Source organism: Erinaceus europaeus, unplaced genomic scaffold (assembly GCF_950295315.1).
Source record: "Erinaceus europaeus unplaced genomic scaffold, mEriEur2.1 scaffold_736, whole genome shotgun sequence".
Classification (NCBI taxonomy): domain Eukaryota; kingdom Metazoa; phylum Chordata; class Mammalia; order Eulipotyphla; family Erinaceidae; genus Erinaceus; species Erinaceus europaeus.
Window position 1 is genome coordinate 26890 of NW_026647611.1, and position 25680 is coordinate 52569.

At 60.7% G+C, this 25680-nt stretch overlaps 1 protein-coding gene and 1 long non-coding RNA gene across 2 annotated transcripts in view; one reads left to right on the forward strand and one right to left on the reverse strand.

Moving 5' to 3' along the window:
* ABCG1 (ATP binding cassette subfamily G member 1) overlaps positions 1-25680 on the reverse strand; it is a 45369-nt gene that overhangs the window by 10790 nt on the left and 8899 nt on the right. Inside the window, exons 2-9 of the mRNA XM_060184164.1 lie at positions 12885-13002; positions 12303-12435; positions 11874-11924; positions 5544-5689; positions 5267-5390; positions 2475-2589; positions 1269-1417; positions 1018-1119 (exon numbers count right to left, since the gene is read on the reverse strand). Coding sequence (XP_060040147.1) covers positions 1018-1119; positions 1269-1417; positions 2475-2589; positions 5267-5390; positions 5544-5689; positions 11874-11924; positions 12303-12435; positions 12885-13002 — 938 coding nt within the window. The remainder of the gene's footprint in view (positions 1-1017; positions 1120-1268; positions 1418-2474; positions 2590-5266; positions 5391-5543; positions 5690-11873; positions 11925-12302; positions 12436-12884; positions 13003-25680) is intronic.
* On the forward strand, positions 11739-12986 carry LOC132536387 (uncharacterized). Its single transcript, XR_009547985.1, has 3 exons — positions 11739-11912; positions 12547-12627; positions 12875-12986. It is a non-coding gene; the product is annotated as an uncharacterized LOC132536387 (long non-coding RNA).

Consider the following 25680-nt stretch of genomic DNA (forward strand, 5'->3'; position numbering starts at 1 on the left):
GACACGGCTCAGTGAGGGGGGTGTGGGACTGGGGGACGCGGCTCAGTGAGGGGGGTGAGGGACTGGGGGACGCGGCTCAGTGAGGGGGGTGAGGCCTGGGGGTCGCGGCTCAGTGAGGGGGTTCTGCACACATGCAGAGAACATGCTCTCATGTTCACACTTACACACGTTCTCTGCACGTGTCAGCACATGTGTGCACATGTGTGTGCAAACACACATCCATGAAGGCAGGTGAGCACACACATGTGCACAGAAGACATGCTTCAGTGAGCACATGTTCTCCTAGGCATGCACGGGCCCACATGCATGTTCACAGAGGTGTGTTCATGCCACGGGGGCTCCGACACTGCACACACATGTGGAAGCTAGCATGTATGTGGCCAGGCCTCACATGCTCATGTCACGCACACACATGCTCACTGATCCCGCAAACAGGAGCACACAGGCACGAGCGTACACACGACACACATGCACAGAGCATGCCTGCTCAGATCACACACTCTGTACCCACAGCACACGCCTGACCACGCGTGGGCACGTTCATACGAGTGTCACAGTCATGAGGACATGCAGTGCACACGGCAGCACCCACACACACACGCACACGCCTCCCGTGGACGGAGATCCTGCCTGTCAGCCTCCCTCCTCCTCCCCTAGGGCGGGAAGGGTCCCGGGGCTCAGGCCGGACGGCACAGGACCCCCACCCTGATTCAGTCCAGCGCCCGGGTGCCCTCAGCCCTCCTGGGCAGGTGTGACCAGGATGTCACAGGTGTGGGGCAGCCCCCCAGTTCCGCCTGTCTGATGGGGGGCCGCAGGCTGCATGCGGCCCTCGGCCCTGTCCCCGGAAAGCGGCCGTCTGAACTTGGGGTCCCCTGGTGGGAGGCATCTCCCACCCCCAAGGCATCCGAGTGAGACTCGCATCACGGGGTTCAGGGGCGTCTGGGACGGGGAAGCTGACGGGCGCACGCAGGGCAGACCTGGCCAGCATCCGGGGGCCGGGCTGAGCCCCAGACTCACCGAGTCTCGCACGATGCTGAGGAAGGTTCTCTTGAAGAGGATGCAGAACTGGGTGAGGCAGCTGGCAGAGAAGCTATGGCAGCCTTCCACAGAGCCGGAGTCCTGGGGACACGCGGGGACACGCGGGGGGGGGGGACGCGGGTGAGCCCCGGCGCGGCTCCCTCTGGAAAGCTGGGGTGCGGGCGCCAAGCAGCTGGGGTGTGGGAGGACTTTACCTTTCTCAACCCCTGCCAATGTTTAGTCTGCTTTACCTCTTGGGAGGGCCGGTGCCAGAGGAAGGGGTTCATCTCGGCGGCGTCCCCAAGCTCCCTCTTGAAGTCCGTGTCACACATGCCCTCCCGCACGGCTTTCACCAGGCGGCTGCTCTGGTCTCCGTACTCGCCGGACGCCACCTCCATGACTGGGGACAGGGACGGTCAGCCCACCCCTCCCAAACCCAAGGCCTCCGTCCTTCTTTTTCCCTCCCTCCCTCCCTTTCTTTCTTTCTCTCCTTCTTTCCTCAACAAGGGCCATTGTGCAGCAGGGGACATCTGAGGAGTGACGGCATATGGGCGTCCAGGGACAATGGCAGGAACACAGGGGCCCCTGTGAATTCCCCATCACCCCCAGCGAGGCCAGGCCCAGAAGCCTCTCCACAGCTTGATGTTCCCCAACACCAGGCCGTGAGTGATGGGAGCTGTGGCAGGTCTGGGGGGCCCGGAGGACAGAAGTGGAAAGGGCGGCCAACCTGACCCCGCCCCAGCCCCAGGTCCCCAGTGAGAGTGTCCACAACACCTGGGGGGGGGGACGAGGCCAGAGCTCTGCTTAGCTCTAGCAGATGCCGGGGGCTGAAGCTGGGGTCTCTGGGGTCTCAGGCTTGTGGGGCGTCTGGTTTTATGTTCGTTTTGTTTTACTCTTTATTGGATTGAGACAGAGAGAAATCAAGAGGGGAGGGGAAGATAGAGAGGGAGAGACACAGACAGACTCCTGCAGCCCTGCTTCAAAACTCATGAAACTTTCCCCCTGCAGGTGGGGAGCGGGCCCTTGAACCCGGGTCCTTGCGCACTGCAGTGTGAGTGCTCAGCCGTGTGCCCGCCACCCAGCGCCCGGAGCCTCTGCTTTTATGCTCGGAGCTGCCTTCCTGCCCCTGGAACTCGAGACATGCAGGAGAAACACCAGGCCCCGAGCGTGGCCTCTGACTCCTCTGTTTTGCACGTCCGGCCAAGACTCTAACTGGCATCTCAATGTCTCCATTAATGAACGCGCATCAGATGTTTTTGTCTCTAAAGGCTGTTTCTTTTCAGAGAGAAATTCCGTGAAACTGGAGGCCCACACAGAGCATCAGGAAATATGGTTCCCAACAAAGCTCCTTTGTTACGGACTCCCAGGTATTTCTGTCCAGAGAAAAAGAAGCCGCCCGCCTCTCCCAGCTCTGGAAGGAATGTCCCCCCACCCCCAGCGGGCGAGGCCCCTCTCACCGAAGTCTGCTGGGTTGTGGTAGGTGGGGCAGTTGAGGCCCAGGTCCCTCAGGTAGGGGACGAGGTTTGACACCTTCCCCCGGTACACGCACTGGCCTTGGCTGAGCACATAGAGCTGGGCACAGGGAGGAGAGTGTCAGACTCTGCTGTAGTTCAGCGGGACGACAGAAGCTGAATTCACCCACACGCCATGCACCTGCTGTCCCCAGCCCCAAACCCCCGTAGCTGCCGCCCCCAGCCCCACACCCCGTAGCTGCCGCTCCCAGCCCCACACCCCGTAGCTGCCGCCCCCAGCCCCACACCCCGTAGCTGCCGCCCCCAGCCCCACACCCCGTAGCTGCCGCCCCCAGCCCCACACCCCGTAGCTGCCGCCCCCAGCCCCATACCCCTGTACCTGCCGCCCCCAGCCCCACACCCCCGTAGCTGCCGCCCCCAGCCCCACACCCCGTACCTGCCGCCCCCAGCCCCACACCCCGTACCTGCCGCCCCCAGCCCCACACCCCATACCTGCCGCCCCCAACCCCACACCCCCGTACCTGCTGCCCCCAGCCCCACACACCCGTGTACCTGCCGCCCCCAGCCCCACACACACCCATCCACTCAGCAATTCAGACCATTTATCTCTCTCCATCATCCACCCACCCGCCCATCATCCATCATGCACCTGTCCTGCACCCATCCACCAATCAGGCATGTATCCATCCACCCACTCACTCAACCACCCACCCACCCACCTATTTATCCGTTAGCCTTCTGTCCCTTCGTGCGCCCATCCACCCCATCCTCCATGCATTCACCCAGCTGCTCACCATCTTTCTGTCCATTGTCTTTCTGTCCATCCTTCTTTCTGCCCACCCATCTTTCTGTCCACCCATCTTTCTGCCCACCCATCTTTCTGTCCACCCTTCTTTATGTCCACCCTTCTTTCTGCCCACCCATCTTTCTGTCCACCCATCTTTCTGTCCACCCATCTTTCTGTCCACCCATCTTTCTGTCCACCCATCTTTCTGTCCACCCTTCTTTCTGTCCACCCATCTTTCTGTCCACCCATCTTTCTGTCCACCCATCTTTCTGTCCACCCTTCTTTCTGTCCACCCATCTTTCTGTCCACCCATCTTTCTGTCCACCCATCTTTCTGCCCATGGATCTTTCTGTCCATCCTTCTTTCTGTCCCCCCTTCTTTCTGTCCACCCATCTTTCTGTCCACCCATCTTTCTGTCCACCCATCTTTCTGTCCACCCATCTTTCTGTCCACCCTTCTTTCTGTCCACCCATCTTTCTGCCCACCCTTCTTTCTGTCCACCCTTCTTTCTGTCCACCCTTCTTTCTGTCCACCCATCTGTCCAGGCGTCAGTCAGCCGTTGGCCCACCCTCATGCCGGGCAGGGGATGACAACAGCATAATGGTTATGCAGAGACACCCTCACGCCTGAGGCTCCCGCCTACAAGTCCAGCCATCTATCCATCAACCAACCATCCATCATGCATCCATCCACCATCCTCCATCCTCCATCCTCCATCCACCATCCTCCATCCACCATCCTCCATCCTCCATCCACCATCCACCATCCACCATCCTCCATCCACCATCCACCATCCTCCATCCACCATCCTCCATCCACCATCCTCCATCCACCATCCTCCATCCACCATCCTCCATCCACCATCCTCCATCCACCATCCACCATCCACCATCCTCCATCCACCATCCACCATCCTCCATCCACCATCCTCCATCCACCATCCTCCATCCACCATCCACCATCCACCATCCTCCATCCACCATCCACCATCCTCCATCCACCATCCTCCATCCACCATCCTCCATCCACCATCCTCCATCCTCCATCCACCATCCTCCATCCACCATCCTCCATCCACCATCCTCCATCCACCATCCTCCATCCACCATCCTCCATCCACCATCCTCCATCCACCATCCACCATCCACCATCCTCCATCCACCATCCACCATCCTCCATCCACCATCCTCCATCCTCCATCCTCCCATCATCCAAACATCATCTTTTCATCAGTCCACCCACTCACCTGTCTGTCTGTCTATCTATCCACTCATACACTTGCAGCTACCCTTCCATTCACACTCCTCTACATCCACCCATCTATTGAACCACCCATGGGCCATCTGTCCAGTCATCCACTCACCCATCTAACCTCTTTCTCTCCCTCTCCCTCTCCCTCCCCCTCATCCACCTCTCCCTCCCCTCTCCCCCTCCCTCCCCCTCTCCCTCCCCCTCTCCCTCCCTTCTCCCTCTCTCCCTCCCCCTCATCCACTTCTCCCTCTCCCTTTCCCTCTCCCCTCCCTCACCCTCTCCCTCACCCTCTCCCACCTCTCTCAAGGACCACTGAAGCTCACAGCCTAGCTCAGAGCAGCCCAAGGACGCCATGTGACGCCATGTGGCCAGAGACTGTGAGGCTCCCCCTGTCCACACAGGGGATTATACACACCACCCTCGACCTTTCTTTCTCTGTGATAACATCAAAGCCTGTGATTCCCGAAAGCGCAGCGCCCAGCTCTCGTGACCTGCCCTTGACTTCCGTGCAGTGGGGCCCTCACTGTGACGGGATGGGGGCGTGGGCTGACCGGGGCCTCGGCCGAGTCAACGCCAAACAGGACCCCGCACCCAGCCCCGGCCTCAGAGGGGACGCTGGCTGGCTCCTCCCGCCCTGGCCCTGCCTGCCCCACCGCCACCGCCAGCTTCTCAAGGCTGATGGGAAAAGATTCCGCCCTGAGCTGGCCTGGCGGGAGCCGTGGTCCCGGGGTGCTCGCACCTGGTCGAACAGCTCGAAGAGCTTGGCGCTGGGCTGGTGGATGGTGCAGATGATGGACCTGCCGCCCTGGGCCAGCCCCTTCAGCAGGGACACCACCTGGAAGCAGGACGCACTGTCCAGGCCGCTGCAAGCAGAGGGGACGTGAGAGAGACAAGGGGCCGTGCCGGGCAGTGTGAGCAGGACAGTGCCCCGCACCCCAGACGGGCAGAGGACGGGGGAGGGAGAGGGGTCCACGCAGAGCGGCCCCCACTGGCCTGTCCCCCACGCGCCGGGTCACCTGGTGGGCTCGTCGAAGAACATGACCGGGGGGTTGTTGACCAACTCAAGTGCGATGGCCAGGCGCTTCCGCTGGCCCCCCGACAGGCTGCCCGTCCGCGTGTCGGCACAGGGCAGCAAGCCCAGGGCTGTCAGGATCTCCTTGACCTGGGGGGGCGAGGGCAGTGTCAGAGCCACGGGCGTCAGCTGGGCCCACGTGCCCCGTGAGCGAGGGTGACCACCACATTTCAGGGGACACCGAAGACGCAGTCCTGGCCACCCTCCCTGCCGGAGTGCAAGTGTCCCTGCCCGGCGCTGGGGTGGCGGCTGCTGACGCCCGGCCCTCCCTCTGTCCCAGATCTTCCAGCCCTGTGCCCTTGGGGACGGGAAGGTCAGTCTGTGTACCCGCAGGCCGTGACACCTGCTTCTGGCCTGGGGGCCGTGTCCTCTAAGGAAGGGCTAACGGGAAAGTTTAGTGGGCAGTGCCCCCCCTGCCCTGGGCAGGCTGACACCTGGGACTGTCTGGTCACCGTCTGGTCACCGTCCCGACCCCTGGTGGCCCTGCCTGGCGGCTTCTCTGGGGAGATGAGGTTGGCCCAAGGAGAAGCACGGCGGGAGGAATCACTCCAGGGCAGTTGGCCAGGCGGCCGGGCGTGTAGTGTGAGAGGCGGCTGCTGGCTGGAGGGTCAGGGCGTGAGTCCCCCCGCCCGGCTGACGCCTGGCCGTTCCAGGTCCCCCGTCTCCAGGGCCCAGGCCCTGCCCTGCCTCCACTCCCTCCAAGGCGGAGTCCCCCTGGACGACTCAGCCCCCACCCCTGTGGGCTGGCTCTGCTTGACCATCAGCCAGGAAGCAGTGGCCTGTGAAGAAGCATCTGGGCATAGCGCTAAGCTCTGGCGGTCATCGAGGGAGGGACTCCCAACCCCGGGGACAAGGCGGAGGGACCCGAGGGGTCTGCTCCGGGAAACGCCCGGAGGGAGACCGGCCACGCTCTCGCTCCTGCAAGGGACAGAGACACGGCACCCAAGATGCCTCTCACAGGGCGCAGACAGGGCTCTTCTGGGGGTGGGGGCGGGCGGCCAAGGGGCAGGGGTGACCCCGGGGGCCGAGCCGCCATCCTCGCCTGCACGGGGGCTGCGTGTCTGCAGGGAAGCAGCCGTCCAGGTCACCGTGTCACCATGCTACACCCCCTGGAATGCACCCAGCTGCTATAGGCAGACACCCCACAAACCAAGACACTGTCGCAGCCCACCCAACGCCACCAAAGCCAACAGAAACAGAAAGAGACACAGCCGCAAGGCAGGAGGAGGAGGGTGAGCTCGGCTCACCGCTACCCTGTGGGTACAGTGCATCAGAAACCATGACACAGCGGCAGCCAGTAAAGTTCTGAGCCTGTGAGGTCACGGACTCAGTGCCGGGAACCGGCCGAATATCATGACTGGATACTGACATGCCTGTAGGACAGCACCAGAGTCACCAGCCGGCAGATGTCACCATCTCTACAGTGCAGGGGGGGGGGGGGGGGGAGCAGTGGCGCACCAGGTAGAGTGCACGGTGTTCAAAGCGCAAGGCACAAGGGTCCTGGTTTGAGCCCCGGCTCTCGACCGGCAGGGGGATGCTTCATAAGTGGAGAAGCAGGGCTGCAGGACTGACTCTCTCTCTCCATCTCTCTCTCTCTCTCTCCCTCTCTCCCTCTCTCTCCCCCTCTCTCTCCTTCTCCTCTTAATTTCTCTCTGTCCTAACCAGTAAAAAAATGCGAAAACTGGCCTCCAGGAGCAGTGGATTCGTAGTGCTGACACTGAGCTCCAGCGATAACCCTGGAGGCAAAGTCATCACCGCCATCACCGCCATCACCGCCAGGCGGCCATCTCTGCCGTGCCATGGCATGAAGCAGGAGTCTGAGGTCATGAACCGGCGTCACACCGCAGCTCGCACAACCTCACTTCCCAACATGGAGCAGAGGGAGACACAGAGCAACAGGCACGTGGCGTCACGGGCTGGCCGACGGGAGCCTGCCGTGTGTCGTGTCCTGCCCGTGCGGCACGGGGCACAGGTCGCGCTGCAGCAGCGTGGTGCCGCCAGCACAGGGTGACAGACGGGCGAGAGACCCGCAGCCCGCGCCGTGAAGCTGCCCGCAGGTCCCGCACGTCTTAGGCTTACGCGCAGCCAGTGTGAGGGACCAGCCCTGTGATGCCGGCCGGCGCACATGGGGCTCGCTTCTTACTGAGTCCCCAGCGACCTCGTGACCTGCACCCCAGGCCGAGTCCTGTGGGCTCTGAGCCACGGCCGGGCACAGGGGCGGCTGCAGAAGGAAGCCCCCACCCAGAAAGCAGCCCCGGCCTGGAGGGTGTATGAGTATGTGTGTGTGTGTGTGAGTGTGTGTGTGTGTGTGAGTGTGTGTGTGTGAGTGTGTGTGTGAGTGTGTGTGTGAGTGTGTGAGTGTGTGTGTGAATGTGTGTGAGTGTGTGTGTGAGTGTGTGTGTGAGTGTGTGAGTGTGTGTGTGAATGTGTGTGAGTGTGTGTGTGAGTGTGTGTGAATGTGTGTGAGTGTGTGTGTGAGTGTGTGAGTGAGTGTGTGTGTGAGTGTGTGTGTGTGTGAGTGTGTGTGAATGTGTGTGTGTGAGTGTGAGTGTGTGAGTGTGTGTGTGAGTGTGTGAGTGTGTGTGTGAATGTGTGTGAGTGTGTGTGTGAGTGTGTGTGAATGTGTGTGAGTGTGTGTGTGAGTGTGTGAGTGAGTGTGTGTGTGAGTGTGTGTGTGTGTGAGTGTGTGTGAATGTGTGTGTGTGAGTGTGAGTGTGTGAGTGTGTGTGTGTGTGTGTGTGTGTGTGTGAGTGAGTGTGTGTGAGTGTGTGTGTGTGAGTGTGTGTGTGAGTGTGTGTGAGTGTGTGTGTGTGAGTGTGTGTGTGAGTGTGTGTGTGTGTGTGTGAGTGTGTGTGTGAGTGTGTGTGTGAGAGTGTGTGTGTGTGAGTGTGTGTGTGAGTGTGTGTGTGAGTGTGTGAGTGTGTGTGTGTGTGAGTGTGTGTGTGAGTGTGAGTGTGTGTGTGTGTGAGTGTGAGTGTGTGTGTGAGTGTGTGTGTGAGTGTGTGTGTGTGAGTGTGTGTGTGAGTGTGTGTGTGAGTGTGTGTGTGAGTGTGTGTGTGTGAGTGTGAGTGTGACAGAGTGTGCGTGTGTGTGTGTGTGCGTGTCTCTGTGTGTGTCTCTGTGTGTGTCTGTCTCTCTGTGAGTGTGAGTGTGTCTGTGTGTGTGAGTGTGTGTGCCTGTGTGTCTGTCTTTGTGTGTGTGTCTGTGTGTCTCTATGTGTGTGTTTGTGTGTCTCTCTGTGTGCCTATCTCTCCATGTGTCTGTCTCTCTGTGTGTCTGTGTATGTGTGTGTTTGTGTGTCTGTCTCTCCATGTGTCTGTCTCTCTGTGTGTGTCTGTGTCTGTGTGTCTGTCTCTCCATGTGTGTGTCTCTGTGTGTGTCTCTGTGTGTGTCTGTGTATGTGTGTGTCTGTGTGTGTGTGCATGTGTGTCTGTCTCTGTGTGTGTGTCTGTCTCTGTGTGTGTCTGTGTGTGTGCCTGTGTGTGTGTCTGTCTCTGTGTGTGTTTCTCTGTGTGTGTCTGTCTCTGTGTCTGTGTGTGTGCCTGTGTGTGTGTGTCTGTCTCTGTGTCTGTGTGTGTGCCTGTGTGTGTGTGTCTGTCTCTGTGTCTGTGTGTGTGCCTGTGTGTGTGTGTCTGTCTCTGTGTCTGTGTGTGTGCCTGTGTGTGTGTGTCTGTCTCTGTGTTTCTGTGTGTGTGTCTGTGTCTATCTGCGTGTTGCTCTTCTCAATAAACCACTGTCTTTGAGAAGCACAGACGGTGAATCTGCACACGTGAACCTGCACACGGCGTGGGCTCGCTTCTTCCCTGGCTGGTGCTGGGCGCCGAGCCGGAGGCGGGGGCACGTGATACAAGACCGCGGGAGTCACAGCTCTCGCCACAGTCCGCACCCCGGGAGTCCAGGGAACCCCTGAGCACCCGAGTTTGAGAAGGTCTCCGTCACCCCAGAAACTTGCTTATTGATTTATTTTTAAAGACTGGTGAAGAGCCCACACGAGGAGCCAGTTTCTCCGATGCGTGTGGGTGGCGGCTGGGTATTTTTAAGGGGGCTGACTCACGCCTCATTGTTCCTGCGGAGGAGGAGCAGCTGGGAAGAAAGGTGTCAGGCGTCAGGAAGGGCTGAGTGTGCTGGGCATGGCGAGCCTCAGGCCCGGCCTGTGACGTGACTCCTCCACGCACCACAGGAGGGTCTAAGAGCCACGGCGCAGGAGGCAGGCGGTGGCAGGCGGTGGCGCACCGGGCTAAGTGCTCACATCACAGGGCACAAAGACCGGGGTTCAAGCCCCCGGTCCCCACCTGCAGGGGACAGCTTTACGAGCGGTGAAACAGGGCTGCAGGTGTCTCTCTGTCTCTCTCCCTCTCTACCTCTCTCTCCATTTCTCTCTGTCTCTATCCAATAATAAATCAATCAATCATTTTTTACAAAGAGTGCTGGTCAGACTCTGCACAGGAGGCCACTTCTCGGCCCTGGCCAGGGGACTTTTGAGGTCACTGTGTCCCCATCAGGGTCTAGCGACTAGGGTCTGTGTAGCAGGAGGGACATGGCCCAGGAGTGTGCAGCCCGCAGCCTGGTTACTCTGCAAGGCTAGCAGAGAGAGACCTGTGATGCAGACTGGGGGGCTTGAACCTGGGTCCTTGCGCACTGTAATGTGAGCACTCAACCAGGTGCGCCACCACCTGGGCCCTTCCTTCCTTCCTTCCTTCCTTCCTCCCTTTTCTTTCTTTCTTTCTTTCTTTCTTTCTTTCTTTCTTTCTTTCTTACTTTCTTTCTTATTATTATTGTTTCTTTCTTTTTTATATAATGACTTTTTAAAACTTTTTATTTTAAATTTATTTATTCCCTTTTGTTGCCCTTGTTGTTTTATTGTTGCAGTTATTATTGTTGTCAGATAGAGAGAAATGGAGAGATGAGGGGAAGAAAGAGAGGGGGAGAGCTGCAGACCTGCTTCACAGCCTGTGAAGCGACCCTCTTGCAGGTGGGGAGTCGGGGGCTCGAACCGGGATCATCATGCCGGTCCTTGCGCTTCACACCACGTGCGCTGCTTAGCCCTCTGCGCTGCAGCCCAACTCCCAGCCCTATTTTTCTTTTCTTTTTTTTTTTTTTTGTCTCCAGGGTTGTCACTGGGGCTTGGTGCCTGCACTGTGAATCCACTGTCCCTAGAGGCCATTTTCCCCACGTCGTTGCCCTTGTGTTTACTGTTCTTATTGCTGTTGTTGCTGGATAGGACAGAGAGAAATCTAGAGAGGAGACACCTGCAGACCTGCTTCACCGCCCGTGAAGCGACTCCCCTGCAGGTGGGGAGCCGGGGGCTCGAACCGGGATCCTTACGCCGGTCCCTGCGCTTTGCGCCACGTGCGGTTAACCCACTGCACTACCGCCCGGCTCCCATCTTTCTTTATTTCTTTGGTGTATCTTGTCACTAACTAATCAAGGACAAGAGACCCCGGGGACAGAGCTGTAGCCCACACCGGCCTTCTTCAGGCTGTGGCCAGTGTCAGCCACCTGGCCTCTCAGGCCCGAGTCATTAACTGTAGCTCCTCCACGAGAGGCCCCGAACCGTCACATCACACGCACTCTGGCCCGGCCACCCAAGGCCCCAGGTGACAGCACCTGTGGAGACCCTGGTGCACAGCTGGCCTGGGCCCGGACCAACCCCAGGGTACTGACTCAGTCACACCATCCAGCTGGACTTTGGGGAGGGAGGGGTGCTGGAGGGAGAACCCGCAAAAGCACCCTGCACGGCGAGGAGCAGGGCAATCCTCTCTCTGGGTGGTCCCCCTGCCGGTGCTCTTCTGTCTGTCTCTCTGTCCGCCTCTTTCTCTCTCTGGATGCCCCAGAAATGCACCATCTCGGGGCCGGGTGACGGTGCACCTGTTGAGCGCCCATGTTACAGGGCACGAGGATCCGGGTTCGAGACCCCTGTCCCACCTGCAGAAGGGAAGCTTCGAGAGAGGTGAAGCAGGGCTGCAGGGGTCTCTCTGTCTCTCCCCTCTCTGTCTCCCCTGCCTCTCAGTTTCTTGCCATCTCTAGCCAGTAAGCAAGGGTGATTCTAAACATCAAAGGCTGTGCCGCCAAGGCTCCCCTTGCCTTTCTTCATAAGCAATGTCCCCTCGCCGCCAGGAGTTCCAACCTCTCTTCACCGTCGCCGTTCCGCCCGACTTCAGTTTTGTGAACACGAGTGAACACGAGTCTCCCACCCACAGGAGCCCTGACGACACCCCCACACCCGGGGAGAGCCCCCAAAGCAGCCGGGGATGCACCCTGGGCATCAACTCACCATCTCTCTCCTGCCTTCATCTTTCTCCTGCAGCTTCAGGTGAGCAGACACCTGTGGGCGCAGAGGTGGGTCAAGGGGGGCCCCCGTCACACGGGCTGGGGCCTCGGGGTGGGGAAGGAGAGCCCCGGGCCCCCAGGGTGAGCTAGTGAGGACAGTCACGGGGAGACGGACAGGAGGTAGGGGTGCGGGCGAGGGACTTGTCTGCACTGCCGTGGCCTCGGCACCTGGGGACCCGCAGGGTGACGGTCTCTCTCGGTGGCCCGCGTATGGGGACGGCTCATGTGAACGCAGGGCTGTGGGAGTGGCCACCGAGCCGGGTCCCCAGACACTGTGACACCCCCTCCCCCGGGGTCCCGTGACCTGGCCGCTGGCGGGGGTGGCCGCCTAGAACTCTCTTGGGGCCCTGCAGTGGTGGAGGGGGAGGCTCACCATCATGGCCTCCTGCACCGTGAGGTGAGGCAGGAGCATGTCGTCCTGCATGATGTAGCAGGACACCTTCCGGAAACAGCGCAGGTCCCGGGGCTGCCCGTTGATGAGGACTGAACCCTTCATGCCCGTCTCCCTGTGTGTGTGTGTGTGGGGGGGGGGCGTCAGCCTGGCTCTGGCCTCCCTGGACCGTCATCTCCTGAACTGCCCTCCCATCTCCCCGTCTCTTTTCTATTCTATTGGACAGGACAGAGAGACTGAGAGGGGAGGGAGAGACAGAGAGACACCTGCAGCCCTGCTCCACCACTCGTGAAGCTTCCTCTTACAGGTGGTCCCTGCCCTCTACCCCATCCCCTCTCCCCCTGCCCCCATTCCCTGTCCTCCGTCCCGTCCCCATTCCCTCATCTCCTGTTCCCCTACCCCCATTCCCTGTCCTCCTGTCCGCTGTCCTCCTGTCCCCTGACCCCTGTCCTCCCACCCCCTGCCCCCCTACCCCCTATTCCCTATCCTCCTGCCCCCATCCTCCTGCCCCTTATCCTCCTGTCCTGACCCCCTGTCCCTCTGTCCCGCCCCAGGCAGGCTCACCTGTACCCAGCCAGGATGTTCATGAGGGTGGACTTGCCGGCCCCCGAGGGGCCCATGATGGCCACCAGCTCCCCGCTGCCAAACTTGCCGGAGATGCCCTTGAGAAGGGTCTTGTAGCCTGTGGGGGCAGAGGGCAGGGTGGTCAGCTCCAGGGGACACACCGAGGACACAGGGTCTGTGCTCTGCACAGCCGGGCCCATATCCGTCCAACGCCAGGGTGGGGGCGAGAGTGACCACAGGGGGCACGCAGAGAGCGCCCACAGGCCTGGCCGCTGCCTCCCCGGGGTCAGGGAGCAAGTGTCGGGGGACCTGTCGGTGTCCAGACCCCCGGCCCGTGGAGGGACCCCTGCCCAGCACCCCATGGCCTCAGCGCCTTCACCGGCTGACCCGCTTGGCCTCCCCTGTGCCGACCCTCCGTGGCAGGCTGGCCGGGCCGGCGCTCGCTCCGGCTAGGTTGCGATCCATGATTGAGGGATTAACAGGGCAGTGTTTTGCAGACAAGTCAATCGCTTTGAATGTCTGAGTCTCCAGCTGGAGTTTGGCAGAGAAGACAAGACAAGAAAAGAGAGAAGGGAAGAAGAGAAGAGAAAACAAACATAATAGAATTAAAATAAAATAAAATAAAATAAAATAAAATAAAGAGACACACTCCCCTCATGGGACAGGGCTCGTGGACTTCCAAGCAGTGGCTCACCCCATGTGTCTAAGTGCAGAGTGACACAGAGGTGGGCTGGGAGGTGACAAGCCTTGGAGCACACCCCCCCCCACACACACACACAGGAAGCTCCCCGGCTGCAGCCCCAGTCGACATCAATAACAGCAACAATAACTACAACAACAAGGGCACCAAAAGGGAAAATAAATAAATAAATAAATACATTAATTTTTTTTCCCTCCAGGGTTATTGCCGGGCTCGGTGCCTGCACCATGAGTCCACCGCTCCTGGAGGCCATTTTTCCCCCTTTTGTTGCCCTTGTTGTTGTAGCCTCGTTGCGGTTATTATTGCCATTGTTGATGTCGTTCGTTGTTGGATAGGACAGAGAGAAATGGAGAGAGGAGAGGAACACAGAGAGGGGGAGAGAAAGACAGACACCTGCAGACCTGCTTCACCGCCTGTGAAGCGACTCCCCTGCAGGTGGGGAGCCGGGGGCTCGAACCGGGATCCTTACACCAGTCCTTGCGCTTGGCGCCACGTGCGCTTAACCCACTGCGCTACTGACCGACCCCTTAAATTTTTTTTAAAAAGTGTAAGTCTGGCCCCTAACCTATGGGATGGGAGGCTCTGGAGGGTGCCCCACAGGGTCCATTTGGACAGGAGCCTCAGGTGACTGGTTCCCTCAGATGAACGCTGAGGGTTGGCTCAATCTGCCCACACAGGCACAGGCCTTTGCACCGAGTCCTGGTGACGGCGTGTTCTGATGAACAGCATGTGGGCTGTGGAGAGAGCTCGGCCTGTGAGAGCAGCTCCTTACACCCCCAGGCCTGGGGTTCAAACCCCAGCATCATCTGCAGGCCTCTTGTCATCTTTCTCTCAGAATAAATCAACTTGTAAATAAATAGACAATCCAACGGACTGACTCGTGACCCCGACCTGAACACTGTCACACTTTCACGTGGATGGTTGAGATAACACTGTCCTCCCCCTTTTCTTCTTTAACCTTAGTGACAGGCAGTGGGGGGGAGGGAAAGATCAGGTGTCCGCGTTAATCAGACAGTTAACAAGAAGCGATCACCATTCTTTCTCACACAGATGTATCCAGCAGATGTAAGACATTGGTTTGCGTTGACACTTCCTGGGTATTTCACTTGACACTGGCAAAAAAAAAAAAATCGCAAAACTAGTCTGCTCAGTAGCAGAAGAAAGAAGGAAGGAGAGAGAGAGAGAGAGAGAGAGAGAGAGAAGGAAAAGAAAAAATTAGGAAGGAAGGAAGAAAAGAAAGATCCTAGGTGCAGAGAGGCTCTGGCATGTGGCCTGCAGGAATCAGGAGGGCACATGCGACATCCTAGTCTGTGCCCACCTTCTAGGCCTGGGCAGAGAAGGGGTGTGTGGGTGCCCTGTCTTCGCGAGTCTCCTGCCCTTTCTCTGTGGGCAGAGGGAGGGCGCACCTGGGCAGGTAGCCTGTGCGGGTGGGGCGCCTTGGGCTGGATGGGGTCCCCTGGGCCTTATTTAACAGAGAGAAGGGGGCAGGGCAGGAAATTGAGGCCTGGTGAACTGACTCCTTAAGGAGAGGACGTGGCCCCCCGGGAAGGGACCGTCACCTGTGGGGATGGGGCGGGGTAGAGGGTGACATGGGGACAGCCAGGCTTGGTGGCTGAGGGGACAGGGACCCACCCACCTCAGGCCGGATGGGTGGGGAAGGGCTGGGGACCGCAGAGCCCCGGCTCTTCCTCAGGATCAGCTCTGCAGCTCAGGGCTGGGAGCCCGGGCCACGGGGACCCGGGTGACATCACCCAGGGAGCACTAAGTGCCGAGTTAATGACGGGCCTCAGGGATCGGGGTTACCCTCGAGCAGACCTGCTGCAGCCAAGTCTCCCCAGGCCCACGGTGGGTCCAGCTGTTGCCCACCCAGGGCTGCCCAGGGCTGGTACAGTGCCCGGGGTCCCCCAGGGAGCTCAGGGGGGAGCTGTCTTGTGACAGCCCCAGCTGGCCCTTGGGGTTGGGGTTCCATGGGGGCCAGGCTCAGGCCTGGGTGTGGGAAGCATGGCCGAGCGGGGCAGCCTCTGTTCCCACCTCTGGGGCCCCTGGCTCCCGCCAGCGTGAGAGCAGGACACGGCAGTGTCCCTCCAAAGGTGACATTCTCCATGGTGGTGGCTGAGGAGCCCCCCAAACCCTGAAGGTCACAGTCACCTCCACACACCGCAACCTTTGCAAATCACATCTGAGGGCCCCTGTCCAGTGAGTCTGCTGTGCACACTCAGCTGCTCCCAGACTGCACCCAGTGCACCCCAGACTCACCCAGACTGCACCCAGTGCACCCCCAGACTCACCCAGACTGCACCCAGTGCACCCCCAGACTCACCCAGACTGTGCCCAGTGCACCCCCAGACTCACCCAGACTCACCCAGTACACCCCAGACTCACCCAGACTGCACCAGTGCACCCCCAGACTCACCCAGTCTGCACCCAGTGCACCCCCAGACTCACCCAGACTGTGCCCAGTGTACCCCCAGACTCACCCAGACTGCACCCAGTGCACCCCAGACTCACCCAGTACACCCCCAGCTGCACCCAGTGCACCCCCAGACTCACCCAGTGCACCCTGGTGGTTATCTATTCTCTCTGGGAGGTGGGAGGGTAAGGACATGGAGCTGTGGTGGGTGTGGGGTGGGACTGGGCCCTGTCACCTTACAATCATATCACCCACTGTTCACCACAAGTAAGAAGTAACTTGGAGCCATGCAGTGACACTCATGCAGTGTCTGGTTAAGCACTCATGTTACAGTGCACAAGGACCTGGGTTCAAGCCCCTGGTCCCCACCTGCAGGGGGGAAGCTTCACGAGTAGTGAAGCAGGGTCAGGTGTCTCTGTCTCTCTCCCTCTCTATGTCCCCCTCCCTTCTTAGTTTCTCCCTGTTACTATCCAGACAGATAAATGAATAAGAAAAAATTTAAAAAGAAGTGGAATTTAAAATAACTAACTCAAAAATAAAGGGGTGAATGAATGAGTGTCCACGAGGCCACACATGCAGAGACTTAAGCATCCAGAAAAGTTCCTCCCAGAAGCTCAGGGCCTCCAGTATTCAGCTCCAGTACTCAGCTCAGTACTCAGCCCACACACCTCCCTTCAATTCCAGATGATTAAGTCTAGGGCTGATGCAGTAGTCAGACCGGCCGTGAGCAGGGAGGGGATGCCAGTTCCCAGGTTCCCTGTAAGAAAGGGGGCCCTCCCTGCCTGCTCTGAGGCCCTGTGAATGCTAAGAAACCCTTCCCAGGGCTGGGGGACAGCCCCCCACTTCAGTCCCTTCCTCACCTCTTAGGAGGCCCCAGGTACCAGGGAGGCCCCAAAGTGGAGCAGTGCTGACCCCTCCCCAATTAAAAACAGATTCAAGGTCCTGGCACCCTGAAGAGAAAAGGTGAGGGGGGTCGAGCAGCGGTGCACCAAGCTAAGCGTACGTATCACTAAGCACAAGGAGCTGGGTTCGAGTCCCTGGTCCCCACCTGCGGCGGGGAAGCTTCACGAGTGGTGAAGCAGGGCTGCAGGTGCCTCTCTGTCTCTCTCCCTATCTATCTCCCCCTTCCCTCTCAAATTACCTTTGTCTTTATCCAATAATAAAGAAAGAAAGAAAGAAAGAAAGAAAGAAAGAAAGAAAGAAAGAAAGAAAGAAAGGAAAAGTAACAAAACAGGAAGCAGCAAGGCTGAGCAGGGCGGGACTGCGGCACATGCTCAGAGACGAGCGGGTGGGAGAGGAGCGCTGGCCGGCAGACAGCACCGCGCTGGGACCTGGGCGCAGCGCAGAGGCCAGACAGGCCGGGCGCGGCAAGCTGCAGGCGAGACGGGCTGGCCGAAGTGTCCCCCTGACATGAGATGGGGCACGGGTCAAACAAACCTTCCCAAAACGCAGAGGTGACAAAGGCATTGGTGACAGTGGAGGGAGATGTCAGTCACTGAGACGGACAAAAGCGGGTGGGGGGGGGCATGGAGGGGAGGAAGCCAGGAGACGTCCAGCTGGGGACCCCCAGCTAGTGGGGACATGCCACCTTCTGGGCCAGCTGGCACTCGGGTCCTTAGGCAGGAGCCCCACAAGCTTCCTCTGTGAGTTTCCCGGGGGCATGCTGAGCGTGCCCACTTCTCACCTGATTGCAGAGAGAATGTTCTTTGTGGAAGGCTGCTTTTCATTTACTTTCTTCCTTTCTTTCTCTCTTTATTTTACCTTTTGTTGCCCTTGTTTTTTATTGTTGTTGTGGTTATTGTTGTTGTTGATGTTGTCGTTGTTGGATAGGACAGAAAGAAATGGAGAGAGGAGGGGAAGACAGAGAGGGGGAGAGAAAGACAGACACCTGCAGACCGTTTGCAGAAAGACAGACACCACCTGTGAAGCAACTCCCCCGCAGGTGGGGAGCCGGGGGCTCGAACCGGGATCCTTCTACCAGTCCTTGCGCTTCGCGCCACATGCACTTAACCCGCTGCGCTACCACCCGACTCCCCTGCATTTATTTTCTATGAGAGAGTGAGGAGACGGAGCCCCACTCCAGTTCGGGCCATGCTAAGGATCGATGCTTGCACTCTAGCCGCTGAAGCCCCGCCCCCCCCCGCCATTTTATTTGTTTGGCATATTTCCTTATGCATTGCTATTTTTAAATGCAGTGTCCGGGGACGAGGCTGTTGAGTTCTCTATTCTGTTTGTGGAGAGAGAGAGAGAGAGACAGGCCGCCCACGACACCTGCCACACCAGGCAGCGGGTACTTAGCAAGACATGCCTTGGACCCTGCCCTGCTACGTGATGACATCCTGGAACCTCCATGGGCAGGGCAGGCAGAGTGCATATGGACCCCGACCTTGGTGGGCGTGAGCCCCCTGAGACCACTGTTGTTAGTGCCAAGCTCTGCCTTCGCTGGGCTGCACCCCGGGGCCATGTTACGAGGGCTGAGCCTCTCGGGTGAGGCCAAGCGGGTCGGATGGGAAGCAGGTGACTGTTCTGCCTTCTGTGGTCACAGCTCACAGCTAAAAAATGACCGGGGTGGCCCTGGCATCTTAGAACTCCTCCCCGTGGGAGGCTGCAGCTGCAGACCTAGTGAGCTGGTGGAATCCGGGGAACCCAGTGAGCTGGCTGGGACCTGGAGTCACCTGCCTCTGGGTCACCTCGACCCTGAGTCAGAGGCCACAGCAGGGTGGTCATGGGGAGGGGCTCTCCCAGAGCAACTAAAGGCCAGGCTGCTGGGGCGACTGGGGGGGGGGGGGCTCCTGTGTCCCCTGGATGGTGGCTTCTCCAGAACCTGGTCGCTTGGTGCCTGCGGGCTCCCGAGAAGCCAGCGTCTCTCCCTGGGGCCCATGCAGCTGGTGTCCTGGTGACCTGTGCAGAGACAGAGGCCCTGGGTCTGGAGGTGGGGACACAGGCAGGTGGTGGTGAGGGATTCTCACACCTTCACCCTCCGGGGAATTTTCTGGAGGTTTTGCCTTTGGGAGGGTGAAAGCACTGCAGGAGAGAGGGAAGTGAGCATGTCAGACACCAGGATATTCCCCTATAAGGGACAAACATGCGGGTGAGGGGCAGGGCTCACCCGCACAGCCCGCCAAGGCCCTGGGTACAAGTGCCTGCATAGCGCTTAAGGGGCTGGCCAAAGGTCTGCATTCTCCAGATGCGACTGAGAGAGAGGGAGGTGGAGAGAGAGAGAGAGAGAGATGGAGAGAGATGGAAAGAGACAGAGAGAGATGGAGGGGTGGGGAGGGCAAGCTCGGTTCTGGCCTGGAGCAATGCCAGGAACAGACCCTGAGCCCTGAGCCCTGAGACCCTGAGACCTGAGACCTGAGTCCCTGAAACCCTGAGCCCCTGAGTCCCTGAGCCCTGAGCCCCTGAGACCTGAGCCCTAAGCCCCTGAGACCTGAGACCTGAGACCCTGAGCCCCTGAGTCCTGAGCCCCTGAGTCCCTGAGCCCTGAGCCCCTGAGCCCCTGAGCCCTGAGCCCCTGAGCCCTGAGCCCTGAGTCCCTGAGTCCTGAGTCCCTGAGCCCTGAGCCCCTGAGCCCTGAGCCCCTGAGCCCTGAGCCCTGAGCCCTGAGTCCTGAGTCCCTGAGCCCTGAGCCCTGAGCCCCTGAGCCCTGAGCCCTGAGCCCCTGAGCCCTGAGCCCTGAGTCCCTGAGACCCTGAGTCCTGAGCCCCTGAGCCCTGAGCCCTGAGCCCCTGAGCCCCTGAGACCCTGAGACCTGAGCCCCTGAGCCCTGAGCCCTGAGACCCTGAGACCCTGAGCCCCTGAGCCCTGAGTCCCTGAGCCCTGAGTCCCTGAGCCCTGAGTCCTGAGTCCCTGAGTCCCTGAGCCCTGAGCCCTGAGCCCTGAGACCTGAGACCTGAGCCCTGAGCCCTGAGTCCTGAGTCCCTGAGACCCTGAGACCTGAGCCCCTGAGCCCTGAGCCCTGAGCCCCTGAGACCTGAGCCCTGAGCCCTGAGACCTGAGCCCTGAGCCCTGAGCCCTGAGTCCTGAGCCCCTGGGACCCTGAGACCTGAGCCCCTGAGCCCTGAAACCCTGAGACCTGAGCCCTGAGCCCCTGGGACCTGAGCCCCTGAGCCCCTGGGACCCTGAGACCCTAAGACCCTGAGCCCTGAGACCCTGGGACCCAGAGACCCAGAGACCTTGAGCCCCTGGGCCCTGAGACCCTGAGTCCTGAGCCCCTGAACCCCTGAGCCCCTGAGACCTGGGACCCTGAGACCTGAGCCCTGAGCCCTGAGCCCTGAGACCTGAGCCCTGAGCCCTGAGTCCCTGAAACCCTGAGACCCTGAGACCTGAGCCCCTGAGCCCTGAAACCCTGAGACCTGAGCCCTGAGCCCCTGGGACCTGAGCCCCTGAGCCCCTGGGACCCTAAGACCCTGAGCCCTGAGACCCTGGGACCCAGAGACCCAGAGACCCAGAGACCTTGAGCCCCTGGGCCCTGAGACCCTGAGTCCTGAGCCCCTGAACCCCTGAGCCCCTGAGACCTGGGACCCTGAGACCCTGAGTCCCTGAGCCCTGAGCCCCTGAGACCTGAGACCCTGAGTCCCTGAGACCCTGAGCCCCTGAGACCTGAGACCCTGAGTCCCTGAGCCCCTAAGCCCCTGAGCCCCTGAGACCTGGGACCCTGAGACCCTGAGCCCCTGAGACCTGAGCCCCTGAGTCCTGAGCCCCTGAGCCCCTGAGCCCCTGAGAACTGAGACCCTGAGTCCCTGAGACCCTGAGCCCCTGAGCCCCTGAGACCTGGGACCCTGAGACCCTGAGACCCTGAGACCCTGAGACCTGAGCGCTGAGGCCCTGAGCCCCTGAGACCTGGGACCCTGAGACCCTGAGACCCGAGCCCCTGGGACCCTTGGCCCTGGGGTCCTGTGCACCTGACACATGGGGCGGTCAGGACCCCGCAGGCGGCTGCACAGTGTCCGTTCCCAAGCCCCCGGCCATGCCCTGCAGGGAAGACCCCAGCCCAGGTGGAGCCGTCACCCCGAGGCACCCTTCCTCTTAGCAACAGCGCCCCGAACAGCACCCAGCCAGCCAATGGCGCAGCGCCGCCGGGGTTACTCGCGAGCATTGACCGGCAGTAACCCCGGCGCGGCGGCGGGCGGCCACTGCACACGCGCGGAGACTCCCCGCCCCGCCCGCACCTGCCCGGGCTCAGCACCCAGGCGTCTCCCCGCACCCACTCCGCAGCTGGCGGCGGGTGACCTCGGGCGCCGGGGGTCCCCGCAAAGCCCCCAAGGACCAACCTGCAGGCTGTGCGCCCGGGCGGGAAATGGGGGCGGGGGCGTTACAATGGGGAGTTACAATGGGGGCGTTACAATGGGGGCGTTACAATGGGGGGGTTACAATGGGGGGTTACAATGGGGGCGTTACAATGGGGGTTATAATGGGGGTTACAATGGGGGGTTACAATGGGGGCGTTACAATGGGGGCGTTACAATGGGGGGGTTACAATGGGGGGTTACAATGGGGGCGTTACAATGGGGGTTATAATGGGGGTTACAATAGGGGGTTACAATGGGGGCGTTACAATGGGGGCGTTACAATGGGGGGTTACAATGGGGGGTTACAATGGGGGGTTACAATGGGGGTTACAATGGGGGGTTACAATGGGGGCGTTACAATGGGGGGTTACAATGGGGGGTTACAATGGGGGGGTTACAATGGGGGCGTTACAATGGGGGGTTACAATGGGGGCGTTACAATGGGGGCGTTACAATGGGGGGTTACAATGGGGGCGTTACAATGGGGGGGTTACAATGGGGGGTTACAATGGGGGTTATAATGGGGGGTTACAATGGGGGCGTTACAATGGGGGGCGTTACAATGGGGGCGTTACAATGGGGGGCGTTACAATGGGGGTTACAATGGGGGGTTACAATGGGGGTTACAATGGGGGTTATAATGGGGGCGTTACAATGGGGGGTTACAAGGGGGCGTTACAATGAGGGTTACAATGGGGGCGTTACAAGGGGGCGTTACAATGGGGGGGTTACAATGGGGGGTTACAATGGGGGGTTACAATGGGGGGTTATAATAGGGGGTTACAATGGGGGGCGTTACAATGGGGGGTTATAATGGGGGGTTACAATGGGGGCGTTACAATGGGGGCGTTACAATGGGGGCGTTACAATGGGGGATTACAATGGGGACGGGGGCGTTACAATGGGGGATTACAATGGGGGGTGTTACAATGAGGGGCGGTTTACCCCGGAGGAGTGCAGGACCTGAACGTCGGGGTCCCAGAGCCCCCAGTTCAGCCCCCACAGCAGCTTCTGTCAGAGCTGAGCAGGGCTCCGGTCCTCTTCCTCCGTCTTCCTCTCTCTGTCTCTCCCCAGCTCCCTCTCCCTCGCTCTCTCTCATCATAAATAAATTATTTTTAAAGCTTTTAAAAACAGCAGAGCAGAAAGGCAGCCTGGGGCCAGGGCTTCCGAGAGCTGCGGGCTCCCGTGGGCAGGAGCCAGGGGCTGGAGGCCCCCGCACTGGCCGGAGCAAACCCAGGCGTCACAGAGCCTCCTGCAGTCCCCGCACCATGCTAATGTTTTATTCATTTATCTTAATAAGAGAGAGACCAGAGCCTTGCTCAGCTCTGGCTGGTGGTGGTGCTGGGATTGAACCTGGACCTCAGAGCCTCAGGCAGGAGAGTCTGTGAGCAGACCCTGTGCTGTGTCCCCAGCAAATCCACACACACACACTTCCCGCTCACGCCCGCCCGGCCCGGCCTCCTGTGTCAGACTGTGGCCTCCCACTGACAGCCAGCCGGAAAAGGTCTCCAGGTGACGGTGACGGGAGCAGGGCCAAGCATCTTGCCTGTGCACCTGGGTGTCCCCAAAACAAACTGGGGGGGTGGGGGGTGGTAGCTGAGAAGTCCCTCAAACTCCTGCTGCCAGGTCCTTCCCCTTTCAAGACAGGTCACACCGGCCACCGGGATGGGGGTTTCTCTCTAAACTCAGCAGCCAGGCTCTCGGGAGAAACAAACTGCCGTGGGCCCTGAGGCCCCTGGTCCCTTGCCGGCATCTTCCCAGCTCAGGGCACGGTGGGAATGCTCTGGGGAGTCCCACCACTGCCGTGTCCACGCCCACAACGGGACTCTGCCCATCCTCCCAAGGGCCACGCTCGGCCCAGTGCTGCCCCAGTGCCTCAACGCTTCTCCTGTGGGTGCCAGGGTTGGAGCCCAGGCTCTCGCCCACGGCAAACTGTGAGCTGTCCCCAGTCCCGACGTGTGCCCTCCTGCCCAGGCACATTTCAACACCAGGGTCACATTTGCCCTGCAGAGTTCCTCAAAACCAGCCCAGCTCAACCCCAGAAGCTTCTTCAGATGCCGATTACAAGGCCTCTTCTAAGAATCAGAGTGGTGCAAGGCAGGGACCCGGTCACCTGGGGAGGGGTCAGTCCCCAGGGCCGGGTGGGGCCAGAGGGGGGTTCCCCACAGAGGGTGGGTGTGCCTGGCACCAAGAATCAGGCTCTAAATATAGCTCCCTGCCTCACAGACTCACTCTCCCTCACGGAGGCTACAGAGCTGTTTTGTAACTGGGTGCCAGGGCATGTGGATGGGATTACACCCCAGGACAGAGGAAGTGAAACTGAAGCAGAGATCGCGCCCAGCCCCCAGCCCAGAAACCCCTGCCCAGCCACTAGACACCAGCCCCCAGCCCAGAAACCCCAGCCCCAGACACTGAACCCCAGCCCCAAGCCCCACAGGCCCAGCCCCTGACACTGGACCCCAGCCCCCAGCCCCACATTCCCAACCATAGCCACTGGACCCCATCCCACAGCCACACATCCCCAGCCCCAGACAATGGACCCCAGCCCAGAGCCCCACATCCCCAGCCCCAGACACTGGACCCCAGCCCCCAGCCCCACAGGCCCAGCCCCTGACACTGGACCCCAGCCCCCAGCCCCACATTCCCAACCACAGCCACTGGACCCCATCCCCCAGCCACACATCCCCAGCCCCAGACAATGGACCCCAGCCCACAGCCCCACATCCCCAGCCCCAGACACTGGACCCCAGCCCCCAGCCCCACAGGCCCAGCCCCACATCCCCAACCACAGCCACTGGAACCCAGCCCCCAGCCCCACATGCCCAGCCCCAGACAATGGACCCCAGCCACCAGCCCAGAACCCCCAGTCCAGACACTGGACCCCAGTCCCCAGCCCCATATCCCCAACCCCAGACACTGGACCCCAGCCCCCAGCCCAGAAACCACAGCCCAGACACTGGACCCCAGGCCCCAGCCCCCAGCCCCACAGCCCCAGCCACTGGACCCCAGACCCCAACCCAGAAACTGCAGCCCCAGACAATGGACCCAGCCCCCAACCCCACAGCCCCAGCCCCAGACACTGGACCACACAGACCCCAGCCCAGAAACCCCAGCCCCAGACACTGGACCCCAGCCCCCAGCCACTAGACCCCAGCCCTCAGCCCCATAGCCCCAGCCACTGGACCCCATCCCCATGGCCCCAGCCCCCCAGCCCCCCAGCCCAAGCCACTGGACCCCAGCCCCCTGCCTCCAGCCACTGGACCCCAGCCCCCAGCCCGCAGCCCCAGCCACTGGACCCCAGCCCTCAGCCCCATAGCCCCAGCCACTGGACCCCAGCCCACCAGGCCCCAGCCCCCCAGCCCCCCAGCCCAAGCCACTGGACCCCGGCCCACAGCCCCCTGCCTCCAGCCACTGGACCCCAGCCCCCAGCCCGCAGCCCCAGCCACTGGACCCCAGCTCTCAGATCCAGCACTCAGTCCCCAACCCCCAGCCACTGGACCCCCAGCACCCTGCCTGTAGCCACTAGACCTCAGCACCCAGCCCCAACCACTGCCCCCAGTCCCCAGCCCCCAACCTCAGCACCCAACCTCTGCCCACAGCCCCAGCACCCAGTCTCAGTCCCCAGCACCCAGTCTCAGTCCCCAGCACCCAGCCTCAGTCCCCAGCACCCAGCCTCAGTCCCCAGCACCCAGCCTCAGTCCCCAGCACCCAGCCTCAGTCCCCAGCACCCAGCCTCAGTCCCCAGCACCCAGCCTCAGTCCCCAGCACCCAGCCTCAGTCCCCAGCACCCAGCCTCAGTTCCCAGCACCCAGTCTCAGTCCCCAGCACCCAGCCTCAGTCCCCAGCACCCAGTCTCAGTCCCCAGCACCCAGCCTCAGTCCCCAGCCCCCAGCCTCAGTCCCCAGCCCCCAGCCTCAGTCCCCAGCATCCAGTCTCAGTCCCCAGCCCCCAGTCTCAGTCCCCAGCCCCCAGTCTCAGTCCCCAGCACCCAGCCTCAGTCCCCAGCCCCCAGCCTCAGTCCCCAGCACCCAGCCTCAGTCCCCAGCACCCAGTCTCAGTCCCCAGCCCCCAGTCTCAGTCCCCAGCACCCAGTCTCAGTCCCCAGCACCCAGTCTCAGTCCCCAGCACCCAGTCTCAGTCCCCAGCACCCAGTCTCAGTCCCCAGCCCCCAGCCTCAGTCCCCAGCATCCAGTCTCAGTCCCCAGCATCCAGTCTCAGTCCCCAGCACCCAGCCTCAGTCCCCAGCCCCCAGCCTCAGTCCCCAGCATCCAGTCTCAGTCCCCAGCACCCAGCCTCAGTCCCCAGCACCCAGTCTCAGTCCCCAGCCCCCAGTCTCAGTCCCCAGCACCCAGTCTCAGTCCCCAGCACCCAGTCTCAGTCCCCAGCACCCAGTCT